This window comes from Labeo rohita, chromosome 17, assembly GCF_022985175.1.
Source record: "Labeo rohita strain BAU-BD-2019 chromosome 17, IGBB_LRoh.1.0, whole genome shotgun sequence".
NCBI classification, from domain to species: domain Eukaryota; kingdom Metazoa; phylum Chordata; class Actinopteri; order Cypriniformes; family Cyprinidae; genus Labeo; species Labeo rohita.
In genome coordinates this window covers 12,694,657-12,722,449 of record NC_066885.1, presented here as the reverse complement: position 1 = coordinate 12,722,449, position 27,793 = coordinate 12,694,657, and the positions used below count along the sequence as shown (strand labels likewise).

Below are 27,793 nucleotides of genomic sequence, written 5' to 3'. Positions count from 1 at the left end.
ATTATTTAAACAGGAACTGGTTTTGCTCATGATGGGAAGGATAAAGGTCTTTAATCCATAGCAGTTAATTAATATTCTCAGCCTATGTTTGATCATGTCACTTCAATTTGTATGTGTTGGCATTCAACACAACTGCATAAATATAAAGAGCCTTTTGTGTTACCTCTACTGAATTGCAAAACACTGAAAGACAATTTGTTCTTAGTTGTTCTCAGTGACGTATATGAACTAATCTTTAAATAATTAACATATAAGGAATTATGATATAAAAACTAAATTATAAATAGAATAAAACACTTCACATGAATCATACCCACCGTATTCTCTAATGCGGAAGTAAACCTATGGACGAAACTTATGGTTCATTAGCCGGTATAGGGAAATATCGAGAAGAATAGTAAATGGTAAAACTGTTTGCACTACAAACCATTGTGTTCATAATTAATGTAATACATTAACATAAACGCCAATGAGACCGGAAGCAAAACCCACAAAAATTACAATTGCTGTGCCCGCTCTTACGATTTATGGTTCATAATTATTATTACCTTAACGTGGGTTCGTAGTTTTCATGTCTTATATCACATTGATCTTTAGAGTCAAGTAACAAAGGGCAGTAGAAAAGGAAGGAAAAAGGTAAAGCTGTCTATAACTGTGTCTACCTGTGCTCTTACCTCATTATTGACACCAAAATGAAACAATATTAAAATGAAGTCAGTCTGTCTGACTGGAAACTCTGCAGTCAAGTCAAGCTGGAGACGTAAATCATTTAATCTTTAGTCAAACAGCACTGTAAATTCTGAGTAATACTTGATATGTCACGCATAACTGTATAAATAGAAACTGTATAATAAGCTAATCTACAACACAGTTGACATCTGTCACACTAAACACACACATAAAGGTGTTTGGTGACTATGTAAACTTTTATTCCAGTACAAACTTCCAGGTATAAGACTTTTTTTAGCATCAAGGTCCATTTAAATAAAACAGCAAAAAAGGAAAAGTTTTACATTCACAATTGCCTCATATACAAACATACAAATACGCAAATCATACTTTTAAATGAAAATGCTGTATCTCCCTTTAAAGTCCATATAAAAGTGCTGAACATGTTGCTGATATTGGCAAAACATATCATAATACTTACATATTCCTGGAATCATGTAAAAAAAATTACATCTATACAATGGTCACATATTAAAAACAAAGTGTCAAAAATGTGTTAGTAAAACTTAAGAATTACACCACTGTGGCAGTAAGACTTTCAATATGCACCATTATGATGTGTCAAGACCTAGAATAGGAAGCATTATGTATCATTATTTATATCCTGTTTAATATACTGCATGTCTCCAAGAGTTTAAATACTATGTGCTTAATGGTAAGTGTAACATAAATCTGCAGTTGTAACCTCTCAAAATGGTTTCACCAGTAAATTGAAACTGTGATTCTTCATAATAAGGTATCCAGAGAAAATGCATGCACTTTATAGGCTGGTACAGGCAGACATGGTGAAATTATAAGAAGTGTTAGTTAGTAAAAGAAAACAAAAACAAAGCAGTACAAATAGAAGTTTCAAGAAAGTGAACAAAAGCAATAAATAAAAAAAATAAATAATTTCCCCAGGACTCCAAACACAAAGACTGTGAAGCCAAAGTCTAAACTACACATAAACAGAAATGGCCTATCCTAGAAGCATCCTCATGAAGGCGGGTTTGGAGAACGGCCAACCATACTCGTTTGGAACAGGTCCAGTCACGTTGCACTCAAAAAAAGAGAACAGAGGGAACCATACACGTGCTCGGCGGCTGTGCTGATAGGCTTGTGTGTTTGCTAGCGTGTGGTAATACAGGAACAGTCTGGTGGTGATGTAGAATGCAATGAAGACGTCGATGGAGTAATGTTCATGAGCTGCCAAGATGAAGAATATTCCAAACAGGTTTAGCACCCAAGACATGGTGTGGATGAAGTTCCAGTTACGTGGCGTGTCTAAAAAGCATAAAAAGTCATGATCATGCCACAGGAATACAGCTGGTAAAGTACTAGAAGTGCTGGATATTTACAATGAGTAAAACTCTCCATACTGTTTGCATACTCACATTCAGTGACAAAAAAATTGAGCATGGTGAGAACGACAGTGTGCCCACTAAACATGTAATCACCACATGTATGAACACCAGTTAAAGACATGCCAAAACCGCTCCAGATTTCCAACGCACGCTGCACTTTTGTCCACACATCACCATATATCTGCAAAACACAGTTATGTATATTAATGCTTGCACACTGTACAGATGGTCAGGCTGAAGTGTAAGAGGGTGATAAATAATGACAAAAATATGTATATATTTTATAATAATTTTAAAATAAGTTAAAATTAAATAATTATTAAAAATACAATATTAAACGTATAGAATATTTATATAATTAGTATATTATTTTTAAAAAAGGAGACATTGGATGCAAAATTCACTTTTACATGGTGCATATATATGTGTCTGAGCAGTGTGTGGACACAACCACCCTACAATATAAAAATCTATTTACTTCTTTTTTTTTTTTTTATCCCCAAAAAAATCTCAATTATGAAGCCGTGATACAGCTGCACCTCCAGAAGTCAGTCAGTCTCATGCAAATCACCTTTCCTCTTCCACAAAAGAGAGGAGTAGGGTGAGCAGAGCTTATTATCAAAGAGCCATGCACTGAAACTGGTTGTGGTGAACAGAGCTGTTAGGTAAAAAGATTGTTTTACACAACCACTGAGGAATTTTAACCAAAGTATGTTGCAGACTTTTCATGAAGACCCTATGGAATCATACCAGCTTGTGAAAATGGGCATCTGATGTCCCCTTTAATTAACAAGGCAATATTTTTATATTTTCTGAGGAAAACGTGGTGGTATTTTGCCGTTGACACAATGCTAGATGCACCTCACCTTGCCTGAGCACTGCAGATGATGACCAGGTACAGACAGTGAAGTAACAAACATTGTGACACAGCGGAGCAAAAACACAGTGCCTGTCAAATTACACAGCCTCCGAAACAGAATGGACCTAACACACAGAGAAAGACAGAGGGGTGGAAATTGAGCAATGCATTACAACAAAATCACTGTTGCACCACTTATAAGGGATTTCTGTAATAATAAAGCATTTTCATCATGTACCATTAATTTCTGAAAACAACTGGATTGGGGGCGTCATTATTTTGATGATGTCAAATGGTTGCACTCGGTGAGCTACTGCCGTTACTGTTGCTATTTTTACCACAACAGAATTCAGAATAAGCAACTCAGAAAATAAACTACTGATATGAAGCCACACTGTGTGACTTTTGGTTGTCATTTTCAGTCGAAGGGCAACAAGACAAGCAATGTAAATATTTACTGCTTTCCTAGCAATAAGAAGAAGAGAAAAGAATGAGAAGATGCCCATGGATGAATAAAACTTCTTAAAGACCCGCGTCATTGTTCTTTCCACTTTAGCCCTGATTCCTTTGAGGCTTTTAGTAGACCACAGCTACTGAAAGAGTTTACAAACAGCAGAGACAAGAAACGCTAGATGCCATCCTGGCAGCTTGTAGGAAGAAAAAAGATGGTACGGGATCTGGTTTAAGCGTACGTTTATATCTATCACCACATATAAGCTCTTTCAGTAGCTGTGGTCAACATGTCAGTATTTTATCTTCAGAGCTGTGTATTCCAACTTGTGTTGAGGTAAAAATACCAAAAGTAGCTCCAGTAGCTTACCGAGTGCAACAACCATTTTACATCATCGAAATAATGGCACCCCATAGTCCAAAATATGTATAAAACGATGTGGATTTTTTTAAATGACACAAATCTTTCAAAGGTTTTTTTTTAACAACATATTTCAGTAAAAGACATAATTTATATTATATTAAATGTCTCTAAGTACTGGGTTGCATTTTGATTCTTCGTTTGTGTGTTTACCTGTGTTTGTGCATCAACAACACCAGCATTAATATGGAACCCAACACCACTGCACATGCTTCAGCCATGGCGAAGGCCCAGGGAATTCTGGGAACACTGACACATAAATAACAAGAGTCATAATTCTTGACTTGAACACTCCCAGACCATGAGAAAAGATAATGTGCACTGAGATAAGGTTTAAATAAACACTATGAAATGTATCTAATCAAATGTCTTAATATTAAAATAAAGAATAAACTGAAGTTGTGAACTGAAATCATTGTGATAGAGCTTATCACCAAGAAAGTATATTGCTATTCTCAATACATTACCCAACTCTATATATGCACTGGTATATAGGTATTATATAACACCTGTGCCAGCCATTCAGATATAACTCACCTGTCTAGAAATATGTCTGGAAGTGGTGGGTACGTCCTCATGTCAGGAACTCTCTCATGCACTAGCACCATGACAAATGATGTCACTCCACAGACCAGCATGGCGTACAGTGTGCTGAGTGCGGTCTTCCAGTACTCCGGGTCCAACCGACCACAATAATGTTTACGTTTGCCGTTCGAATAATTGTGTTCCCCACCAACTGTAGTGACCGACCCATTACAGCGTTGGTGGTCTATTGACCCTCGCTCTGCGACGCCATTAGAGACGACACGGTCTGTTCCTCCAGTGTGTATGAGAGACAACGCACTGACCTCTGACCCTGAGTGCGTGAGGGCTGAGTGCTGTCTCTGTAGCCTCCGAACAGCCAACATCAATCTCTTGATATCACCCAGCACCTTAAGTTCCAGTGGAGGACACCGTAGGTCAGTCTCAGTAAGACAAAGCAGGCTGGCACCGTCCAGACGGTGTTTGGAGCACAAGAGATCCACATATTCACGAAAACCCTGATCTCTGAGCCAGCCGGCGACCTGCTTAGTGCTCCAACTCTCCACATCAACGTATCTGGAGGCCGGCATACCTGCAGAAACAGACCGATAATGATTACAAGTCTACACAGGTGAATGTACAGTAGAAACACATACAAATATTAAATGATTTTTATAAATTAAGAAATTTTGACACCATACTAAGAAAGGGAAAGTTTTAGATTTGTTTATTGGACTTTTAATATTTTTTAGCAGTGGTTTAGTAACAATAAAGTAGTTTAGTAAATAAATACATAAATAAAAGTGATGGTTCTTTTTTTTTTTGCATGCAAGTTAAAACAGTTGCCCAGCTTTCTGTTCCATTCTGTTGCAATCCATCTAGCTGTTTGTGGTGTAAACACCAAAAACCAACTACACAGAGCTTCCTTAAAGAGATAAATCACAGAAAAATGTAAATGTCATCATTCACTCACCTTCAAGTCGTTCCAAAGCTTTACAACAAATTTTCCTTTGTGCAATAAGATATTCTGAAAAATGTCTGTTTTTGGTCCAGAAGTCAATGGCTCCAAAGATGTTTGGAGTGATCTTCAGAATATCTTCTTTTATGTTTAGCAAAGTCATACAGGTTTATAACAACATGCGGGTGAGTAAATTATTATAGTAAATTATTTAATCTTTTTTTGGGTGGACTACATCTTTAGAAATCATTAGTCAACTAGTTATTAGTCAGTTTAGACAGGCTGGTTTACAATTATGTACTTTTGCAAATCCCTAATCCAGTCAGCGACAATAAATCTAACAGAATAAGCAGACACTCACTTTATACACCCCTGATCTCTTTGAATCACCTTCTACAGCTCACCATCTTCAACTTTTCTGCGTGTGACTCCAAAGGTCTGTGTACAATCAGTAATACTTGTATATGAGTACATTTCTGCAATCTTCAGTGCTAAATTCTGCTGATTCTGATGCTTGAGTGCTAAAGTACAGAGTTTCTAACATAACACACATGGGGACGCTTTCTTATCAGAGATGGTGTGTAACCTCTGTAATCAGTTCAAAGAATGTCTGAAATGTGATCAGTGTGCTGGACTGAATTATGTCTAAATACACAAACATAATAAACGGTGCATGCTGACTTGAATTACGTTGTGAACTGAAATCACTACATTAATATGTAATAATATTAATAAATATCACTAAACACTTATTAGACAAGTAAAAAGAACTAAACACTTTGACCTTAATCTCTAATACAAGTTTAAATGTTTACACCTGTCATCAGGCCAAAGGACTTGCAATTTGTACACAGGATCTGAAAGCACTGATGATTTCTTAAACATGTTGATTTACATTATACACACAGACCCTCATTAGTGCCTTATGTTAGTCCTGCTGGCACAACAGGATACTAAATACAAGCAAACATTTTTAACACTCTTGTGTTATAGAGAAGACAGTTTTCATTTTTGGGTGAACTATCCCATTAAATGTTCAGCATGCAGTACATATGACTGGTATGTGCTTTGTTTACAAGTTAACCATCTTCTATCTACATTACTGATCAGAGACGAACTTCAATAACAGACTGTCAAACATGTGACAGTCCTGGAACCAGAATGACTGGAAAAAAAACATCACAACATTCAGTGGAAGCTTTTTAAATGAACAAAGCTCAACAATACCGGTGCTCACAAGCATTGGGTAAGAATACAAATACTGTACACACATACAAGAATACTGCCACTCCGTACCAAGAGCAATTATTGATTCAGGGACACTACAGGGCGGTTAAAGGCAAGCATCTGTCCTCTTGCACAACACTGCATGAACAAACAGTCTGTTGTTACCAAATCCAACGGCATTTGGATGAGTTTCATCTGATATACATCCACTAACACGCAGCACCAATTTTAGTTTAGCAAAACAAGTTTTAAGTGAAGTGAAAATGTGAATTTCTTTTTAAAACTGTACTAAAAATGTGACAATTTGGGACAGAGAGGTGGCCAACAAATTGCTAGCATTTGAAACACACACATTGGGCCACAGTTTGAGTGATTTGGGCCAGATGGCAAAAGAAAGGTGGCTAACAAACTATAGAATATAAAGTTTGTATAGTATAAAAATCATTATGTATATAAAGAGTCCTCAATTAATATTAAAAAAAAAACGTGTCTGTGTAGAATTTTATATATATTTAGTTCCAAAATCATCTTCACAGTCGCTAGAGGGGCCAAAAGACAAACTGGATTGCGCAATACCACAAACCTCAGATGGTGGCGTCATAAAAGTTACTTCTAGAAATGGAAAATCTTCAAAACTGAAAAGACAATTGACCCTGATTACGTGTGGCCAACCAGTTTTTACCATTTTTTTCCAGTTTCTGAGCTGTGGTTTCAGTATCCAATGTACCATGTGAGTTTTTGACAGTAATCACAGATCCGACTATGATAGTAAACCTGCGCTCCCAAAGGTACGACCAAGGAAGAACCTAATATGTCAGAATAACATCTAAATGGTTCTAAAATGGAAGCTTAATCCAGAAAGAAACATAAAAGGAGATGTTAGGCAGAATTAGTCACCACTTTATGGATTTCATTGTAAGGAAAAAGTTAGGAAAGTGACTGGTGACTGAGATCGTCGGTTCCTGTTTCCTTTAAGAAACAGAAAATCATACAGTGTTTAAATAACAGAGGTGAGTAAATGATAACAGAAGATTATTTTGTATGATTTATCTGTGTGGAAATAGAAAAGTATAACAAATAACCTTTATAGAGTAAAGCACAGCCTTGCTCATTTTGTCTGTCTGTAGGAATTTGAATCCGTACACGCATTTATTCGCATATGACTGCCGTATAAACTCAAATAAAAACCCAAACAACAAAAAGCGGTCAAACAACTCTACGAGAGCGATAAAGAGAGAGAGAAAACACTGACAAATCGGACTGTGGTCAGACTCTGTCAGCGTGGAAGAGTGTCTGTTTTAGGGGTGGGATATTCTTGTCATATCAGCTGTGCGCCTGGCTTACCCTGTTTGTCCGTGTGGTTATTTAAATTTTCCAGTTGTGTTAAAAATCCTCGCCAAAGAGCTCGAGATCCCAGCCTTGTGATCTCGAGCCACATCAGCCTTCAGTATCTGAGTCACTGCCATGCTGCCAGTGACGCCCAAAAGCATGTAAACAGGAATCATCGTCACACACGACACGCCCCTTGGGTGTGGCCACGGAACTCCAAATATGGAATTGTTCTAAAAACTTGTTGAAGTAGAGATTTGCTGTAACCACACTGACCGCAGCCTCATTATTGTTGACCTTTCTTATAGTTAATTATCTTGTTTTACACGCTGTACTTGAATGTAATGTACTGGAAATTTGCTGAGTACGGATATTGAGTTTTAAAGAGACTAAAATAGTCAGAAGAACAGTTTTGTTGTGTTTTCTAGACGTTTGTAGGCAGCTATGATGGTTTAGGGGGGCATTAAAAATATAGCATATTAACCAGTCGTAAGTAGCAGGGGTATATTTGTAGCATTAGTCAACAATACACTGAATGGGTCAAACTGATCGATTTTGATGCCAAAAATCAAGTTAATCTGGACAACTTTAAAGGTGATTTTCTCAATATTTGGATTTTTTTGCACTCTCAGATTCCAGATTTTCAGAAAATTGACCCTAATGACTGGTTTTGTGATTCAGGGTCACATTTATACAAAATATTTTGATTTCATATGAAGTACTTAATATTTCCAAACTGCACTCAGCAGACAGATTCAGTCTTGGAGTGTCAGTCTCATGTTCTGGAGTTGTGGCATGTGAAATGCTGTGCTGTGGTCACCATAATAATCTAACACTCTTGTGCCCTCTTTCTGTCTTTCACACAGTTGCTCACTGGTCAGGAATCCTCTGGAACAGCAAGTGTGTGATTAGATTAAGTGGTGAGACTTCACATTGTGACCTCAATTTGGGAAGGTGAATATTACATTACATTTTTGAACCACTTTTGTTAATGGAAGCTCAGTTCTGGTGTACTCAACCATAGTGTTTTTTTTATTAATAAAGCAGTTTATCTAACAATCATATAACATGTACATTTTGTTTCCATGCATGTGACCCAGGACCTCAAAACTGAGGTCTTATATAAGGTATATTTGTAGCAATAGCCAAAAATACTTTGTATGGGTCAAAATGATCGATTTTTCTTTTATGACAAAAATCATTAGGATATTAAGTAAAGATCATGTTCCATGAAGATATTTTCTGAATTTCCTACTGTAACTATATCAAAACTTAACTTTTGATTAGTAATATGCATTTCTAAGAACTTAATTTGGACAACTTTAAAGATGATCTTTTCAATATTTAGATTTTTTGCACCCTCAGATTCCAGATTCCTATCATAACAATACATAAATGAAAAGCTTATTGATTCAGCTTTCAGATGATGTATAAATCTAAATTTAAAAAAAAACTGACCCTTATGACTGGTTTTGTGGTCTATGGTCACATATTGTTTCCCTGTATTCTATATTTTCTATATTCTATATGTGTTTTTAGAATTGCACATTGCATTGTGTTGTATTTTAGGGTTGAATGATGCAATTTCTGCCAGGATATTTCTACTGATTTCTACTGATTTTTTTCTTACAGTGTCATATATAGTTGGTTTTTGCACACTAGGTTGTGCTGTTGTACTTACATTGCATTTGAGTTCAGTGCTAAAATTTGCCCAACCAAACTGAATAGTATGAAACACTTAAGTGCATGCTGGTTTTATGGCAACTTCAAAATAATCCTTAACATTCAGCATTAGCCAAGTCTCTTGTGCATTTGGAGGTTGTTTGATTGTAGGTTACAGTGATTTCTATCTGTGTTAGCTTCGTGTTAGCTAGTTTATCCGTCTTGAACTTGACTGATTAATGTAAAGCCATTGTTCTAAAAACCTGACCAGCCTTTTCATGATGACCTAGCAGTAGTTGTCTGACATGTCTGACAAGAAGTGCTTTTTCAGGAAAAGCTACTTTAACATTACATCACAGTGAGCACATGATGTTAAAAAAAAAAAGAGAAGTGGAACAGCTGGAGTCAATTTGCACAGAAATATCCTTGTTAAGATCCCCTGGACTGCTGATGTCAAGGGATGCGAGTTACATCTGCAAGATAATGCAAGATAATACATATAGTTATTTTATTTATACATAGAATTATTGATGCAATTATTACAGTATATTACTGCCTTCACATTGCCTTCAATTCCCTGTATCACTGTGTGTGTGCGCAACAGAAATGGCAATAGATCATTTAAACATTACACATGTTAGGTGAATCTGATATTCTAAACACATAGTGAGATGTAATAATGTTATTGTGTGTGTTTTCTGTTTCTGCTCTGAGTGTCTGAAATGAGATCTCAGTTCTGCTGTCTTTGTTATGCAACTCTGCATTCCTCCACCATAGTCAAATGGAAACACTAATGTGTGTGTGGATGTGATATGTAGGCCAGCACAAAGTCCTCCTCGGGGTTATTGGAAAGAAAGAATGAAAATGAGTTCTGTTGTTTTTACTGCGCTACATAAATTGTCTGTATTTGGTACTTGAAATATCACTAAGTTTTACGTTACCCACAATTTCAAAACATGTTTTACATGTTTGTTTAGGGCTGTCAACTAATTAACAGTATAATCTAATTAATTACATAAAATGCATCTTAAAAGAGTGCCTCAGCCGTTATGTCAAAACCCAAAAGACTATTTCGCTGTGGGTTCCCTCAAGGTTTTCTTAGGGGTTTTTATAATGGGATTTTCAGTTTAAGAGTAAAATATAAGGTCTGCGGTAAACAGATTTTAAAAAACATATTTTTAATTAGTAACTACATAAGAATGGTTGGGGTGTGAGTGTGTGCAGTTTATGTTGTACAACACCATGCGCAAGTATTGTCAATATATATTTACCACAGACCTTATCTTATTCATGAATTGAAAAACCCTATTATAAAAACCCATAGGGAAATCTTGAGGGAACCCAGTGGCAAATTAGTTTTCTGGGTTTTGATGTCATGGCTGCAGCACTCTATTAATATTAAAATTGCTGAGAAAAGCCCCAAAAGAAGATAATTAAAAGACATTTTTGTGAACACCGAACATATGCTTGTTTTGATAATTGAACATATTCCTTTTACTGGCAGTACACAGCAATTCAATTTGAATGGTTCAGTCATACATTAATCATTTCTGAGTCTGAAATGTTAATTGTTGGTTTATGTATGTATGAGACAGACTGACGTCAATGGCCATTGCATCATGTCTCGCTGTACGAGCACCACATTTTAAGATGCCGTGTCATATTAAGAGTAATTAGCTTCAAAAAGACATATTAAGACCCTTGCATTCTCATCTAGAATGATTCTAGCAAATTATCAGTCATTTTGACTCTATTCTAGGTCAGAAACTCACATAAACACTGTGTGTAGCATAAAGCTACTGAGAGCACGCAAATGACTAAATTTTTCCTGAGTTTGTGCAGTAGTTGCAGCTTAATCACTCATTTCATTTTTCATGTCAAACCAAGCAGAGTTGTAACATATTTATGTACTTGATTAAGTGCAGTTTAGTGTGCAGTACTGAATGTGCAGTTATAATATAAGATTTATAACATAAGAAAGTACATTGTGCCTATTTTTTCATGAGGTCAGCTGAATTCCTGCAGAAAAACATACTGCAGAAATAAGCAACAACGACATGCAGTTCATGTAAAATATGATATCAAGGTCAGGAAGAGAGTGAGAGAGAGCAATTGGGAGAAAGGAGAGTCAGAGAGAAAGGGATTCTGTGATTTTGCCGAAAAAGCAGTTCAGAGGGAGGCCGTTGACGTGGCAGAGAGGAAGTGGCTTCAGTGTGAAGGGGGGGAATGAGGAGTGAGGAGGGGGAAGCCATAGGAGGGAAGGAAAGAGAAAATTAAGAGCAAAACAAAGAAAGAGAGAGTGCAAAAAGCAAATAAAACATCTTTATCGGTACACTTTCAAAATTAAAAGTTTGACTCTCTGCATGTGTGCATCTTTGAGAACTAGAGCTAGAAAATAGGGCTGAAATACTCAGGATATTTTTTAAAGAATAATTACTTTGAGTAACAGCAACTGCAAAAATGCTTTAAATGCAGATGTGTTAAGATAAGGACTTAATCTGTTTAGAAACGTTCTGACTAAGTAATATTGCAAACAAGTGTGATGAACAACGTGTGATGCAACCATAAAAAATAAAATAATAAAACAAACTCAGTGATGAAATTACAATTACTGTGTATAGTAAAATAATAATTGCACCAGAACAAACATTAAAAACACATTGTTTAAATATATAGTCATAAAGACCACACACACGCTAATAATCCAAGCTCATAATTTAATCGCTTTTTGTGCAAAGTTACAATGTTGTTCAAAAGTTTCAGTTTGTACGTTTTTTAAGTGTTTTTAAAAGTGGTCAAGGCTACATTTATACACTTACTTGAACAAAAATTAGTCAAGAGAAAAAAATATATTCAATTCAATTCACTGAGCATTGTTCAGTCATACATGAATCACTTCTGAGTCTGTAATGTTAATTGTTGGTTTATTTACTGTCTGTATGAAACAGACTGATGTCATTGGCCATTGCATCATGTCTCGCTGTGTTGTTCAGCATCTGATGCTATGAGCACCACATTTTAAGATGCTGTGTCAAATTAAAAGTAATTTCGGTAACACTTTAGAATAGGGAACACTTATTCACTATTTACTACGACTTTTCCCTCAGTAAATTCCTAATTTCCTGCTTATTAATAGTTAGTAAGGTAGTTGTTAGGATTGGGTAGGATTAGGGATGTAGAATAAGGTCATGTAGAATAAGACATTAATCTGTGCTTAATTAGTACTAATAAATGGCTAATATTCTAATAATATGCATGTTAATAAGCAACTAGTCAAGAGACTGTAAAATGAAGTGTTACCGTAATTTCAAAAAATCTTCAGAAAGACATATTGAGACCCCTGCATTCTCATCTAGAATTACTCTAGCAATATATATATATATATATATATATATATAATATATTATATTGTATATTGTTATTTTGTATATTATAGTACACACGCTAATAATTTAATTGCTTTACGTATAAAGTTACACTGTTGTTCAAAAGTTTGGGTTTATAAGTTTTTAAATGTTTTTAAAAGAGGGCTACATTTATACATTTCTTCGAACAAAAATCAACTGTGTGTGTATATATATATATTGCCATTCAAAAGGGATCAATATGATTTTTAGTGTTTTTAAAGAATCCTCTTATCAAGTCTGCATTTACTTGATCAAAAATATAGAAAAAAACAGTAATATTGTGAAATATTTTTACAGTTTAAAATAATGGTTTTCTATTTTTATATATTTTAAAATATAATTTATTTCCATGATGCAAAGTTATATTCTCATCAGCCATTTCTCCAGTCTTCGGTGTCATGATCCTTCAGAAATCATTCTAATATGCTGATCTTTTACTTTTATAATCAGTGTCGGAAATGTTACATGCTTCTTGATATTTTTATGGAACCTGTGATTCTTTTTCAGGATTCTTTGATGAATAAAAAGTTAAAAAGAACAGCATTTATTCAAAATATGTGTATTTTTCTAACAATATAAGTCGTAGTTATCACTTTTTAACGAATTAACACATCCTTGCTGAATAAAACTATTAATTTCTTTCAAAAAAGAAAGAATAAAAATTTACTGACCACAAAGTTTTAAATGGTAGTTTATATTGTTAAAAAAGATTTCTATTTTAAATAAATGCTGTTCTTTTTAACTTTTTTATTTATTAAAGAATTCTGAAAAAGTGTCACAGGTTCCAACAAAATATTAAGCAGCACAACTGTTTTCAACATTGTTAATAAATCAGCATATTAGAATGATTTCTGAAGGATCATGTTGACACTGAAGAGTGGAGTAATGATGCTGAAAATTCATCTTTGGACCACAGGAATAAATTACATTTTAATATATATTCACACAGAAAACTGTTATTTTACATTGAAATAATATTTCACATTTTCTGGATTTTTGATCAAATAAATGCATGGTTTCAACCCATGAAAATGCATGGTTTCAACTCATTGAGGCACAAGATGTAATTCTACATCCATAACCACAATGACATATTACTTAACAATTAGTTAATAGTTCTGTGCCTCAAGTTCTGTGATACATTTGCAAATCATTAGCTAATGGGTAATTAAAGCAGACAACTGGAAGTTGAAGTACATAGCTTTGACCACTGTGGTAATTACCATATGAATTAACATCATTAGTTAATAAAACAAGTTATTAGGGAATTAATACATTATGACACATTTAACTAATAACAATTTATTGATTACTTAATCTATGAATCATATAGAATGTTCGTTAGTTGCTGATGTAGTAATTATTAATAAATGATTTAGTTCTTCATGAATTATACATTAATTTGTGATTATCTGTGCATTAATTAAACATGAATTAATGCATATTTGTGCATCCGTATTGTAAAGTGTTACCGAAACTCCTTTAAAAAATAAACATTAAAAATCTTACTGATCCAAAACTTTTGAACGGCAGTGTATATTTCAAATACATTGTAAAAATTAAACTAAATGTGGTGGTGACGTCTTTCAAAAACATTACAATACTCAACAAACCCAAACTTAGTTCAATGATTCAGTTCGACCATTCAAAAGTGTACTGTAATATATATATATATATTTTTAAATTAGCACAAAAACCAAAAACATAAAATATATATTTTAGAGAGATGGACACTAAAGCTAATGCTAAAAACTACCATTAATGTAGTCTTTTTTTTTCTTTGAAAGAATAGAGAATCAGTGTTTCAAATGTGACCTTGTTGTTTTTGTTGGAGAGCAGTAGGATGTGTTTCAGAGAATGTGAGCAAAGTTGGGGAGAATGCGAGTATGTGCTGAGTGTGTGAGTATACTCTATTTTCATAGGCCATATGTTTCTGTTTAAACAGTTTTAAAGGGGTGGAGCATCATTTGATTGGCATCTGTTTCCCCTTTCTCTACTGCCCGCCCCTTGAGCCCATAGCTCTTGGTTTATTTTCCTCATCTCATCTTTCACTCCTTTCGTCAGCTACCCCTTTTCCTTTTCTCTCTGTCTTTCTTTTCCCCCCCTTGCTCCATTTCTTTATTCAGTCAGGCCTGTGTCCTGCTGCAGAAGGGATCTGAAGCTCTTAGAGGAGACGGCAGAGCCCATATGAGTCTTGTCGTTGGGTGGACCCCTGGGCCCCGGGCCGGTAGGATGTGCTTCAGGTTGAACTGTGCTTGCTCAAAACCTTTTACCTTGGAACTTTTTTAAGACGGGATGAAACTGGATGAAAGTAGGATTTGTTGTATCTGAGCCTTTTTTGCTTGTTGAGACATTACCTGCACAGATCTGAGCCTCTCTGGGCCAGGGTTCTTGTTGATTCTTGGATGAGCCGTTGATCTGGTACCACGTGCTGATTGGCCGGGGCCGCGTTAGTGTTGGTGAATGGCGCGGCGCAGTTCAGGTGGACACGGGCGTGGAGGCAGCTGGCTCACCGCCTGTTTTTTTCCATCATCCTCAGGGAGAGAATGTGGAGATGCCCTGGGTGCAGAGGAGTGTATGTGTGTGTATGTCGTGACGGCAGACTACCAGCGTCAGGAAAATACAGAAATCAGCCTGCGAGCAGGAGAGAGAGTCGAGGTGATCGAAAAGAGTGAGAGTGGTGAGTGACCCACATCCATACACATACAAACATAGTCTTGTTTGTTACAGTGGGGTCCAAAAGTCAGAAATCACTGGTGGAAAATGCTTATCCTTTGCATCTTTTTTTAACTCTTACATTATACGCAAAACAAAATGTGTGTTTTTTTGAAAAATTAACATGAATTTCAGAAAGTTCTCCACCATGCAAGAACATGATTAATGTCACAAACGTACACTCTTAAAAATAAAGGTTCTTTATTGGCATCACTGGTTCTATAAGGAAGGATGGAACCTTTCAAACGCAGAAAAGGTTCTTTGTAGTTGAAAAAGGTTCTTTAGGTTTTTAAAATGTTCTTCAAAATGGTTCTTTTAGGAACTGTTCACTGAAAGGTTCTTTGGGAATCCAAAAATGTTTCTTCTATGGCATCACTGCTAAAACATCCTTTTGGAACCTTTATTTTTAAGAGTGTATTTGATTCTTAACCTAAAATTGTGTCTTTAGTGTTTTTTTAATAATATTTAATAAGTAACAATTTCACAAATCTAACACTTAAATTAGGTATTAAATTATATATCGCGATTAATCGCATCCAAAATAAAAGTTTTTGTTTACATAATATATGTATGTGTGTGTGTTGTGTATATTTATTATGTGTATATAAATACACACACATGTATGGATATATTTAAGAAAAATATGTTATGTTTATATATTGAATATGTTTACATTTAATATTAATGTTATGAATAAAAATAAATACATGTAGCTACGTGTAAATATTTTCAAAATATATACTGTATGTGTTTTTTTTTTTATATATACATAATAAATCTACACAGTAGGCACATATATTACGTAAACAAAAACTTTTATTTTAATCGCAATTAATCGTTTGACAACATATATATATATATATATAAAATTTAATAAAAGCTTCATCACACCTCATAAATGAAACATAAATAACTAAAAATCATTTCATTCACAAAATCTTGGCGTCTCACTATGGAGTAAACCTCAAGTCTGTCAAATGTTTACCTAATTAGTCTTCTTTAAGAAAAAAAAGAAAAAAACAAAAAACAAAGCAAAACAAAAAAAAATTTAACCAGTCTAAGGTTAAAGCTGATCTAGATAGTCTTCCAGCCTGACCAAGCTTGTAAATTGTTTTAGCTGGTCTTTAGTTAGACCAGTTGAAAAGTTCCCCAAATCCCTCTGAGACCATTAAAACAGACCAGTCTAACCAACTTGGTCACACTTGGAGTCCAGCTAGCCAACTTTGTTTACAACAAATTCCTTGAAAATGTGTTCTTAAAAGTGCACATTTTCTTTAAAAGGGGAAGATGACGCGAATTAAACTCCTTATGCTGTCCTCATGATTTGTTGTCAGTGCATACTTGACCTTCTGTAAACTGTCTTTCATGACAGCTGTGCTTATTTATCTGATGTTACAGTTGTTATTTTTTTTATGACCTCTTTAGAAGCTAAATGAGTGAATAATGATATACAGCTACCACAGAATGACCTATTTATTCAAAAACATGCCAAAAAAAAAAAGAAGAGGCTTAAAGGTACTTATTCATCATAGATCACCTTCACCGCAAAACTATTCGGATGCTGGAAAAATTGTAACATGAGTTACTCTAAGGCTTTATAAGTAAACATTGTTTGGTTTACGCATCTTAGCAGTATTTAAAGCAGCATTTGGATTTCATTTGGAGAAATGGAACGTTTCCAGCCTACACTGTGTGTTTGAAACAAATAGCGTGTCTGGAGAGAATTCAGAATGACTTTTTATTGAAATGCTTTGAAATATGAAAATATAACTTAGAACATGCAGAAACAGATAATTAACAGATCGGTTTTGAGGAAAGCAATGATATTGAAGCATTTGAGAGCAGTAGAAGAGTTTGTGTGTGTGTGTGTGTCTGGAAAAAGCCCACCACAGCCAGAGACTCGTATTTGAGTGAAGGTCTTTAGACCATCTTAATGGATCCTCCAGAATCTTTCCTCATCATAAAAAGTGTGTTCATATGTGTATGTGTATTTGTTTGTGTCTTTGTGTGAGTGTGTGTTGCTGAACTCTTTATGTTAAAGTCATTATAAGCTTAATATGCCAAGACATCCTTTCTAGCCCTCTCTCTTCCATGAACTCCTTCCTTTTCCTCTCCCTCATTAGTGACTGTTTCATTTCTGTTATCATGTCTCTTTTTCTTGTTTGTTTGGAATATTTTGATTTTGTCCTTTAACACATGCATACACACAAACAGATGTAGGCATTTGGAGTATATGCTAACAAAAAGTCTTCAGATATCTGAGGTACTGTACTTGTGTGAGTCAATCTGTCCATTTAATTTCCTTTAGGTATTTTTTTACAGAGCATAATAAACTGAGGATCTGGCGACCTAGTGCGTGTGTTTGTTTACTCTAATGAGCGTCTCACACTGCGAACACTAACTCATGGCAGGTGTGTGCAACCAGTGACAGCGTGCTTGTGATCAGCGCCAACAGTTTTGTGGTTTTCAAAAGTTTAAAACATTAAAAAATTTAACATTGTGAAATATTATTAAAAATTTAAGTCTTCTATTTTAATATACTTTGCAATATAATTTATTCCTGTGAGGCAAAACAAAATTTTCAGTATCATTACTGCAGTCTTTTGTGTCACACGATCCTTCAGATATAATTCTAATACAATAATTTATTATCAATGTTGAAAACAGTTGTACTACCAAAGTAAAACCTGTGATACTTTTTTCGGCATTCTTTGATTAATAATAATAAAAATAGATAAAAACTCAGCATTTATTTAAAATAGAAATCTTTTGTAATTATATACACTACCATTCAAAAGTTTTGTTCTTTTTTCTTTCTTTTTATTCACAAAGGAAGTGTTAAATTGATAATTTAAAAAAGTGATAGTAGAGACTTATATTATTAGAAAAGATTTCTATTTTTAATAAATGCTATCTTTTTAACTTTTTATTCATCAAAGAATCCTGAAAAAAAAGCATCACAGGTTCCAAACACTGATTTCTGAAGGATCATGTGACACTGAAACTGGAGTAATTATGCTGAAAATTCAGCTTTGATCACAGAAATAAATTATATCTTAAAGTATATTAAAATAGAAAATGTTTATTTTAATTTGCAATAATATTTCACAATTATACTGATTTTTTCTGTATTTTTAATTAAATAAATGCAGCCTTGATGAGCATACAACACATATTTAAAAAACAAAAATTTTTGAAAGGCAGTGTAGTTATATAGGTCAAATATGCAGTGGGAAATTTAATTGATGTAAAATACACAATAGCTCAAATCTTTTCAGGATTTTAAAAAAAGAAATATTTTCATTCAGCAAATATGCATTAAATTGATTAAAAGTGATAGTAAAGACATTTATAATGCTACATAAGATTTCTATTTTAAATAAATGCTGTTTTTGTCTAAGTTTCTGTTCATCAACGCATCCTAAAAATAATGTATCGTGGTTTCCACAAAAATATTAAGCAACACAACTGGTTTCAAAAATAATAATAATATATATTTCTTGAGCAGCAAATCAGCATATTACAACGATTTCTGAAAGATCATGTGACACTGCAGTTTGGAATTATTTTTGTTAAAAAATTCTGATTTGTCTTCACAGAAATAATTTACTTTTTAAAATATATTTAAATAGAAAACTGTTCATTTTAATTTAATGTGATAATATTTCACAATATTAGTGTTTTTTATCAAATAAATGCAGCGTCAGTGAGCATAAGAGACTTGTATGAAAAACAAACATATGATATTGTTAACTTCTTAAGCTAAAGTTCAGCTAAATGATTCATTGTCCCCCCATTAAAATATCATGTAATGAACATGACTTTTGCACATAAATAAAGTTCATTGAACGGCTTTGTATTGTAACATAAAATAATAGTGTGATACTATATGTGTGCTACTCAAGGTCAATGTGTGCATCATTCATATTTATACACTATGTGACTGGGGGTCTTTGCTCCACCTTTTTATTCACCAAGGGGCCATTGGCCTGAAAAATGTTGCATTACATAAATCACAGATGCTTCCATGTCCTCTTTCCTTGAAAAACAACATTTAATGATCTGCTTTTTTGTTTATGTTGATGTGTTCGGGACTAGTTAAACTATTAAGACAGAAGGGAAGTGACCCAATTCAAATGAACAGCTGGAATCAGTTACATCAGTGGTATGTGCTCACAGACTCTCTCTCTTTCTTTCTCTTCAGGGTGGTGGTTTGTAAGAACAGCTGAAGAACAAGGCTGGGTTCCTGCTACATACCTTGTCTCTCTCACAGGACGTCGAGACAGCCACAAAGCACCAAACGGAGAGAGTAAGACAAAGATACACTGCTAAACTACCTGTTTAATCACCCGTGCTGCCACTAAACTGAATCAAGAACCGTTGAACAAACACAGCACATCTTTCACAACAGATATAAGAGCTGCTGGCTTGTGTAAAACACAAGCAGTGGCCAGATGTCCTGTTTTTCTTTTGTCTTGCGCAACCCTCTTAACGGTTTACCATTCATTTGCTTCAAGAGATTTATGCATGAAACGGACACAAGTTCATGCCATGTCAGCACATACAGTCTTGCTTGGATGAAAACCATACAGGCATCACATCATAGCCAAGGGACCCCCTTGCTCTACAAACACACACACACACACACACGTCTTGGAGCATTTAACAGCCTGGGAGTGGAAATTCCAGCAAAGATGTCAGATTTTCCATCTCCAGGTCCAGAAGACTTTTACTGTACAAGCAGGTCCAACACACACTGACCCATATTACAGAGAGAGAATGTGACTTGTGGTGGAGAGATTCTGCAATGTCTGCATGTTTCATTTAGGTTTTCCACTTCTGCTCTAAAATAGCAAACAAACTAAACACACAAGCATTACCTAAAGTGACTCAAAAAGTATTGGGACACTTAAGGCATATTTTAAAATGTATGAATGTCAATGCATTAGATAAAAAAATATCAAGTCGTGTGGCATGTATTTTAAAGGATAAGTCCACTTCCAGAACAACAATTTACAGATAATGTTCTCACCCCCTTGTCATCCAAGATGTTCATGTCTTTCTTTCTTCAGTGGTAAAGAAATTGTGTTCTTTGAGGAAATCGTTTCAGTATTTTTCTTCATATAATGGACTGATATGGTGCCCTGAGTTTGTACTTCCAAAATGCAGTTTAAATGCAACTTCAAACGTTCCCAAATGTGGTTGTAAACGATCCCAGCCGAGGAAGAAGGAAAGAACGATCGGTTATTTTCATTAAAAAAACTACAATTTATATACTTTCTAATCTCAAATGCTCATCTTGTCTGGCTCTCCCTTAACTCTATGTCGAAAAATTCTCGTTTTTTCTCCCTCAACTTCAAAAATCATTTCAAAATCATCCTACATCGCTACAGAAGTACTGACCCAGTCTTTGCAAAGTGAACATGCAAAGAAGATCCAACACCCTTAACAAAAAAGGTAAAATAGGACGATTTTGAAGTTGAGGGTGTACATAAGATGGGAGTTTTTCGACATACCCTAACTGTCATGAACCAGAAAAAACAGAGTCCAGGCAGAGTAAGACGAGACCAACGCTTGAGATCAAAAAGTATTTAAATTGTATTATTTTTATGAAAATAACTGATCATTTCACTAGATAAGACCCTTCTTACTCGGCTGGGATCGTTTATAACCGCATTTGGGATCGTTTGAAATCGCATTTAAACTGCATTTTGGAAGTTCAAAATCGGGGCACCATAGCAGTCCATTATATGGAGAAAAATGCAGAAATGTTTTCCTCAAAAAACAATTTCTTCACGACTGAAGAAAGAAACACATGAACATCTTAGATGACAAGGGGGTGAGTCTTATCTGTAAATTGTTGTTCTGGAAGTGGACTAGCATAACATAACAGCATGAACACTTTTTAGAGAAACAAATCTAAAAAAAAGTCCAAATATAATCACTGGCAGAATGGAATAATGAATAAAAGTTAGTTCCAAGAAAAGGTTTAACAGATGCCCCTTGATTTTTTTAAATGTAAGTGTCCAAATAATTCTGCAGGACACCTACACACTTCTAGACAGATTTACAATATATTTGTTCTATGCTTTTTTCTAAACATTGCATTTTGTATGTCTATTGTCTACCTTGTGTCTCGTAGCAGGACAGTATACATTGTGCACTCTTTTCTTTTTTGTCTGTAGCAGAGAGATATATCACTGTTCAGTCCTTCAATAGTTCGAGTCAGGATGAGCTGGGCTTTGAGAGTGGCGTCATTGTTGAGGTCATCCAGAGGAATCTGGAGGGCTGGTGGTTCATACGGTAAACTCTTCTTCTTTCACATGTTGATTCTTCTCTTTAATCTCTTCAAATATCCTATTTTTTTGCCGAATTTTCTCAATGTTTAATGGATTTTTGTTCAGAAAAAAACCCATAAAGGTAAATATAAAAGTTTGCTTTTGAGTAGGCACTGAAAATTAACAGGCAGGCCTACACTACAAGTAAAACGTTTTTGAACAGTGTTTTTTAAAGAAGTCTCTTCACCAAGCCTGCATTTATTTGATCCAAAGTACAGCAAAAACAGTAAAATTGTTAAATATTTTTACTGTTTAAAATAACTATTTTCTATTTGAATATTTTAAAATTTAATTTATTCCTGCAATTTCAAAGTTGAATTTTTAGCATCATTACTCGTTACATGATCCTTCAGAAATCCTTCTAATATTCTGATTTGTTGCTCAAAACACATTTATTATTATAATGTTGAAAACAGCTGAGTAGAAGAAATAGCTGAGTTTAGAAGAATAGCACTTATCTGAAAAAAAAAAAACTTAAAAACAAATAAATTATACTAAATCAAACCTTTTGAATGGTATAGTGTATAATGTTACACAAGCATTTTATTTCAGATAAATGCTGATCTTTGGATCTTTCTATTTAGCAAAGAATCCTGAAAAAATGAACTGTTTTAAATATTGATAATGAAAATGTTTCTTGAACAGCAAATCATCATATTAGAATGATTTCTGAATGATCATGTGACACTGAAAACTGGAGTAATGATGCTGAAAATGTGTATTTTAATTACAAAATATTGTGAAATATTACTACAGTTTAAATTGATGTTTTCTATTTTAATACAATTCAAAATATTATTTAATCCTGTATTGTCAAAGCTGAATTATCAGCAGACATTATTCCAGCCTTCAGTGTCACATGATCCTTTAATTATGCTTCTAATATGACTTTCTCATATGCTGATTTAGTGCACAAGAAACTTTTCTTATTATTATCATCAAATAAAAAAACAAAACAAAACAAAAAAAAAAAACAGTTGTGCTGCTTAATATTTTTGTGGAAACCAAAATATGAATAAAAAGTTAAAAGCATCTGTGTTTATTTGAATCTTTTGTAACATTATAAATGTTTTAAACAATTTTAAGCATCTTGAGGAGTGATTTCTTTCAAATATGAAAAGCTTCTGAACCAATCCCAAGTTTCTAAATGGCGTTGTATACAGTTACACTCTTAAAAATAAAGGTGCTTTAAAAGGATATTCACAGTGCTGCCGTTGAAGAACCATTTTTGGTTCCACAAAGAACCTTTGGTGAAACAGAAAGGTTCTTCAGATGTTAGAGGTTCTTTATGGAACCATTTAGACAAAAAAGGGTTCTTCTATGGCATCGTGAAGCATCTTTATTTTTGTATACATAGTTTTATTGAGAAAATGTGTGGTTGGTGCAATATCTCTCTCTCTGTTCTCCTCTCAGTTATGGTGGTAAGGAGGGATGGGCTCCAGCTGCCTACCTGAAGAAAATGCAAGATGGTGTCATGGCTGGTAACCAGGCAACAGAGACAAATAAACCAGCAGTGCAGGGTCAGGTGGAAATCATCGGAAACCTTATGGAGATCAGCAACCTCTTGAACAAGAAACCCGCCAACGAACGACACTCACACACACAAACTGACACCAACGTACACCGAAACACATACAGGAACTCACAGACTGACTCATATACACAGTACAATGGTGATGCGGAGCAGTCTGATGTTTACAGTAACAACACACACACCAATAGAAACAGCAGCAGCAGCATGAGCACAGCAGCTAATACAGGCAGAAATAGTTTAGAGGGAGACTCTGATGATCAGGTCACCCAGCACGTAGACACGAGCTTGTGTTTGTCCGTCTCAGACAGTAGTGTGTCTGTGTCAGTGTCAGACGCTTGTGTAACTGTGTCTGTTTCTGAAGCAAGTGTGTCTTCAACATCGTCCGCAATAAAGACCAAAACAGTCCCTCCGTCTCCAGCCATTGCTCGAGTCGCACCTCAGAGATTCCACAGTGTTGAAACCAGTGAGATTCTTTCTTTTTCTTTAATTCATTTTCACTTTTATTTCCCTTTTTGTGGTTTTATGTTTTACATTTCTTTCTTTCTTACTGCATTGTCTAAAATCTTGTTCTTTCATGTCATGTCATGATTTCTGACTTGTTTTCCCTAGGATCACCATCAAACAATCAAAAACCGCCTCCCCGTCGAGAAAACAGCCTGGTCAGTGTGTGTGTTCTCATTTTCCCATTTTCGGTTTCTTTTTTCCTCTTTCTCTCCATTGCACACAACGCACACACAAATAGGTCATTTTGTGGTTTTGTAATATGCTGAACAGCAAATTCTTCTCTTCACGTTCAGGGATTTCAGTTACCACAGCCCCCAGATCCCCCTACTGTTGAAGCTGAGTATTACACCATCGCTGAGTTCAGGTCCTGCTTGACAGATGGGATCAGTTTCAGTGGAGGACAAAAAGCTGAGGTAAAACACTGTTCAGTTAAGTTTAGGGATGTTTTTTTTTTTTTTTTTTTTTTTTTTTTTAAATAAGTGCTGCAAGGACCCATTAAATTGATCAAAACTAACAGTTGAGATATTTATAATGTTACAAAATATTTCTATTTCCCCAAAATGCTGTTCTTTTAAACTTACTGTTTATCAGACAATCCTAAAAAATTATCACAGTGTCCACAAAAATAAGCAGCATAACTGTTTTCAGTATTGATAATTATAAATGTTTGTTGAAGACCAAATAAGCATACTGTTAAAGTCGAATTTACAAACACTGTGCAGAATCTGCAAAATGTTCATTATTTTACCAAAATAAGAGGGATCATATAAAATGCATGTTATTTTTTATTTACTGACCTGAATATGACATTTCACATAAAAGATTTTTTCTCTTTAAAAGAGTTTACATACACTTGAATTTTTTTTATAGTTGTTCATGAGTCCCTTGTTTGTCCTGAATAGTTCAACTGTTCATGCCACTGTTCTTCAGAAAAATCAATCAGGTTTAACAAATTCTTTAGTTTTTCAGCATTTTTGTCTATTTGAACCCTTAATATGCAACTATTACAGAACGTTCAAATGTTCACTGATACTTCAGAAGGAAACACATGCGTTAAGCCAGGGGGTGAAAACTTTTGAACAGAATGAAGATGTGTACATTTTTCTTATTTTGCCTAAATTTCATATTTTTTTCATTTAGTACTGCCCTTCAGAAGCTACAGAACATACTTACATGTTTCCCAGAAGACAAAATAAGTAAAATTTTCCCTGACCTTAAAATTCAAGAAGTTTTCACCCCCTGGCTCTTAATGCATTGTGTTTCCTTCTGAGCGTTTGAACCTTCTGTAATAGTTGCATATGAGTCTCTCAGTTGTGCTCAGTGTGAAAAGATGGATCTCAAAATCATACATTGTTGGAAAGGGTTCAAATACACAAAAATGCTGAAAAACCAAAGAAATTATGGAACCTAAAGGATTTTTCTGAAGAACAGCGGGCAGTTTAACTGTTCAGGACAAACAAGGGACTCATGAACAACTATCACTAAACAAAAAAAACAGCTGTGGATCATTCAGTTAACAACTCAGCATTAAGTAATGTAAACTTTTGAACGGGGTCATTTTTATAAATTCAACTATTATTTTCACCTCTGAATGGAATTTTGTATGTGTTGTATGTGCATATTAAAAATTCTGGTAATTGCATCAGGCTTCAGGGGTTTCAAACCTCAGTGAGGTTGTATCTATACAGAAACTGATCTAAAATGTTTAGTAAAGTGTGACAACTCACCCCAGTGTTCCCTGTTTGCTGCAACTAAAATTAAATATAAGTATGTCTACGGATGGTCTGGAAACTGTGTATGTTTACAGGTGATTGAGAAGAACTCCGGAGGCTGGTGGTATGTCCAAATTGGAGAAAAGGAGGGTTGGGCCCCGTGTTCTTACATAGACAAACGCAAGAAACCCACCTTATACCGCCAAACCAGCACACTGACTCGTCCCAAGGTCCCGCCTCCTGCTCCGCCAATTAAAAAGCAGAACTCTCTTCCATGTGTTGAATCCGAGATTGTGACCCAAATGAGTCCACGAGTGTATGAGGAACCAGAATATGATGTTCCAACAGTGGGCCTTGAATTTGATCCCGAGCAGGACTTTCTTCCAGGAGATGCACCGAATAGAGCCCCGCCTCCTTTGAATCAACGTACCGTTTCTTTTACATTGGGTGAAGGGGATGAAGAAGACGATGAGGGTGTGTATGCGAACGGTGGCTTCAGAGCTGTCCCACAGTGTAAGGACAGTCACTCGGACACATACTCGTCCTCTGCGGCCCAGCGGGCATCTATGTGGGATCCACCGGAATACGACGCCCCAACAGTCGAGCCCAACATCGAGCTCTACGCACACTTGAAGCAATCTAAACTCAAACAGCAGGCTGATGAGTCGAAATCCAAACCGTCCGTGCGTCCGAAACCCGCAAACCAAGACTGTAGTTCCCTCAGACGACCCCTGAACCAAGAACAACCAGGCCAGATGCAATTCAGGACCTCCCGCACATCTGAGGACTCTGAGAATAGCTTGTCAGAATACTTCCAGGCATTCTCCGATTTGCCTTCGTTTTTTTACCGAACTACTGCATCGTACCAGCGGGAAGAGCCATGTGAGCTCAGCTTTCCTGCAGGAGTGCAGGTAGAGGTTCTAGAGAAGCAGGAGAGCGGCTGGTGGTTCGTCCGCTGGGGGAACGAAGAGGGCTGGGCGCCCACTTACTACCTACAGCCAATCAAAAGCTCTGAAACAAGCAGTACTGAAGCCAAAACCAGCGAGAAGATTAATTCCGAGACATCTTGGTCAGCGCTGCCCGAGTTGGAGATTTCAGTGCAGGGAGATGTTGGAAAGATGGGTAGATGCGTAAGTTTGGAGAAGAACGAGCAGCGCGTTAACCAAAGCCTGAAGAGCGGACACAGATCTAACCAACAGAACTGCCGGGTCGGCGTGAAGCAGCTTGCCGTCAGACCTCAGAATGTCCTCAAGGACAATACTAACACGCACACGACTCCCGCGGGACGGAGGAACGATGCGCTTCCTGGTCATAGCTATAATGACCAAACCACCTGTGCAGGTAATACCGAGAGCATGAGACATAAGGTACCGGTGTCAATGGTCAAACCTAAACCACATCTGATCCACAACAACCTGCGGGAGGAGTACGTTTCTATCGCCGACTATCACGGCGACGCGGAGACCATGAGCTTCCCTGCTGGCACGAGGCTGGAGGTTCTGGAGAGAAACCCTAATGGATGGTGGTACTGCCGTGTGCTTGACTCGGCAAAAACGCGAAAAGGATGGGTACCCTCCAACTTCCTGGAGAGGAGGAGCTAGTGGGTTCTCGACCAAGACCCCAATAAAAACGAGTTCCCTTTTTAATTCATATGAGACATGGCTGTCTCTGTTCGCAAAATCAAAGGGAACACTAAAAGAGTCAGTCCCAAGTGAATGCGCGTGTTGACTGACACCTTGTTTATATGCTGTATACTCCTGCTTGTGCTGGATGATGTGATGTTATTGTCACTGAACAGGCTTTTAGTTATTGCTCTTAGTTGGTCTTAATGTGCTGCAGAAGGTTTCTGTTAAAATGTGTCTCTTTGTTTTTTTTTTTTACTAAATAAATATCAGGTTCTGTTTACAGGCTAAATGCACTTTCAGATAAATATCTATCTATCTGTCTATCTATCTATCTATCTATCTGTCTATCATCAGTGAGTTTCTTTGTTTGTGTAATTAAAGATGGTGCTATTCCTATCAAATCACTTCATTTTCAAATCAAGTCTTGTAATAAATAGCCAAGTGCTGTTTTGCATTAA

At 35.6% G+C, this 27,793-nt stretch overlaps 2 protein-coding genes across 6 annotated transcripts; one reads left to right on the top strand and one right to left on the bottom strand.

Annotated features, from left to right (window-relative positions):
- Nucleotides 1-957: 957 nt before the first annotated feature.
- On the bottom strand, nt 958-7,987 carry samd8 (sterile alpha motif domain containing 8). Of its 3 annotated transcripts, XM_051133548.1 has the most exons (7): nt 7,854-7,965; nt 5,644-5,720; nt 4,340-4,916; nt 3,956-4,051; nt 2,939-3,056; nt 2,103-2,253; nt 958-1,992 (listed from the first exon to the last, which is right to left on the bottom strand). In XM_051133548.1, exons 3-7 carry the CDS (start codon nt 4,912-4,914, stop codon nt 1,688-1,690), a joined length of 1,245 nt encoding a protein of 414 aa, XP_050989505.1. In that variant the 5' UTR covers nt 4,915-4,916; nt 5,644-5,720; nt 7,854-7,965; the 3' UTR covers nt 958-1,687. The 3 variants fall into 3 exon arrangements, with proteins under 3 accessions (XP_050989505.1, XP_050989504.1, XP_050989503.1); XM_051133547.1 differs by lacking the exon at nt 5,644-5,720 and having other exon boundaries at nt 7,854-7,987; XM_051133546.1 differs by lacking the exons at nt 5,644-5,720; nt 7,854-7,965 and adding an exon at nt 5,298-5,637.
- On the top strand, nt 7,394-27,793 carry sh3pxd2ab (SH3 and PX domains 2Ab). Of its 3 annotated transcripts, none has more exons than XM_051133542.1 (9): nt 7,394-7,519; nt 8,705-8,792; nt 15,447-15,587; nt 19,827-19,931; nt 21,808-21,925; nt 23,374-23,957; nt 24,104-24,153; nt 24,292-24,411; nt 25,806-27,793. In XM_051133542.1, the coding sequence occupies exons 3-9, from the start codon at nt 15,485-15,487 to the stop codon at nt 27,309-27,311; spliced, it is 2,586 nt and encodes an 861-aa protein (XP_050989499.1). In that variant the 5' UTR covers nt 7,394-7,519; nt 8,705-8,792; nt 15,447-15,484; the 3' UTR covers nt 27,312-27,793. The 3 variants fall into 3 exon arrangements, with proteins under 3 accessions (XP_050989499.1, XP_050989500.1, XP_050989498.1); XM_051133543.1 differs by lacking the exon at nt 7,394-7,519 and adding an exon at nt 8,393-8,432; XM_051133541.1 differs by lacking the exons at nt 7,394-7,519; nt 8,705-8,792 and having other exon boundaries at nt 14,948-15,587.